A 1,129-nucleotide genomic window follows, 5' to 3' on the forward strand; every position below is an offset into this window, starting at 1 on the left:
AGCCGCCCCGGGTCCCTCCAGCCCCAGCACAGGACAGGGACGCACCAGCAGTTCTGCAGCCCAAGCTGGTGCCCGCAGGCCTTGCCCCCTCCTCACAGCACTTCAACTCAAATCCTGCCCCCAGCAGCAGCCTGTCCTCAAGGCTTTTCAGCCCCAGCCCTGCCTGCTGTTTCCCGCCTGGTGCAGCGTCCCTGCTCCCCACCCAGGTTCCTACCTCCAGCTCCTTGAAGAAGATGCAGCTCCGTGCCCACTCCACGATGGAGAAGAGGGTCTGGTCAGCCATCTTGCACATGAGGCCGAAGGTGCTGAGCTTCTCATGCCGGCCTTTGCCTTGCTCTTGCTGCAGGCAGGCCAGGATCCTCGCCTTCACCTGGGCCTCGTCAGGCTCCAGCTGCAGCAGCTTCAGGATGACCTCAGGGATGTCGGGCGGGGAGCTGCTGGGGTAGGTCTCTGAGTACACGTAGGCAGGCATGGACTCGTGCACATTTGTGTAGTGGTCTGGGTACTCGGACTTGATGGTGCGGTTGGAGAAGGAGGGGTAGTGGTAGCTGGCGAGTGGCGCATGGCTGGGCACAGTCATTCCCAGGGAGGGCGTCCCATAAGGGCTGCGCTCGTAGTCAATGGGCGTCAGGGCGGCAGGGTTGGGTGGCAAGGTCTTGGACATGGCGTGGATGCTGTGGATGGTGGAGGTCAGGCTGTAGTCATTCTGCACCGGGGAAAAAAGCACGGTCTCCAGCTTGAAGCCGTTGGCACGGATCAGAGCTTTCTTCTGCTGCTTTAAGGCACGGTCCCGCTTGTACATGGGTCCAAACTTGTTCCTCCCTCCACGCATCCTGTCTGCACGCACAGCTGGGGACAGAGAGGGCAGAGACTGCACAAACCTGCGTGGAGGGAGATCAGCGCTTCCACCTGGCACTAAGAAAATTATGAGGGGGAATTCGGTGGCCGAACAGGGCTGCGGGACACCAGGGAGACTTGCCCAAAAAGCCACACCCTGGCTGTGCCAGTCCCAGCCCAGCCATAGAGACCACGTCTGGGACATGGCAAGTTCATGTGCCCAGTCCTGACTCTTGCCTTGCCGGTGGCAATCTCAGAGACCCTGGAAACTGCAAAGAAGGAAGAAGCATTT

At 60.5% G+C, this 1,129-nt stretch overlaps 1 protein-coding gene across 1 annotated transcript in view; it reads right to left on the minus strand.

Annotated features, from left to right (window-relative positions):
- Positions 1 to 849, minus strand: part of LOC104278342 (steroidogenic factor 1-like) — a gene marked incomplete at both ends in the record, with an annotated part of 8,420 nt that extends 7,571 nt beyond the window's left edge. The window contains one exon of the mRNA XM_009875286.1: positions 215 to 849. Within this exon, the coding sequence (XP_009873588.1) occupies positions 215 to 849 (635 nt within the window). The remainder of the gene's footprint in view (positions 1 to 214) is intronic.
- Positions 850 to 1,129: the final 280 nt, after the last annotated feature.

This window comes from Apaloderma vittatum, unplaced genomic scaffold (assembly GCF_000703405.1).
Source record: "Apaloderma vittatum isolate BGI_N311 unplaced genomic scaffold, ASM70340v1 scaffold27888, whole genome shotgun sequence".
In the NCBI taxonomy this organism is placed as follows: Eukaryota; Metazoa; Chordata; class Aves; order Trogoniformes; family Trogonidae; genus Apaloderma; species Apaloderma vittatum.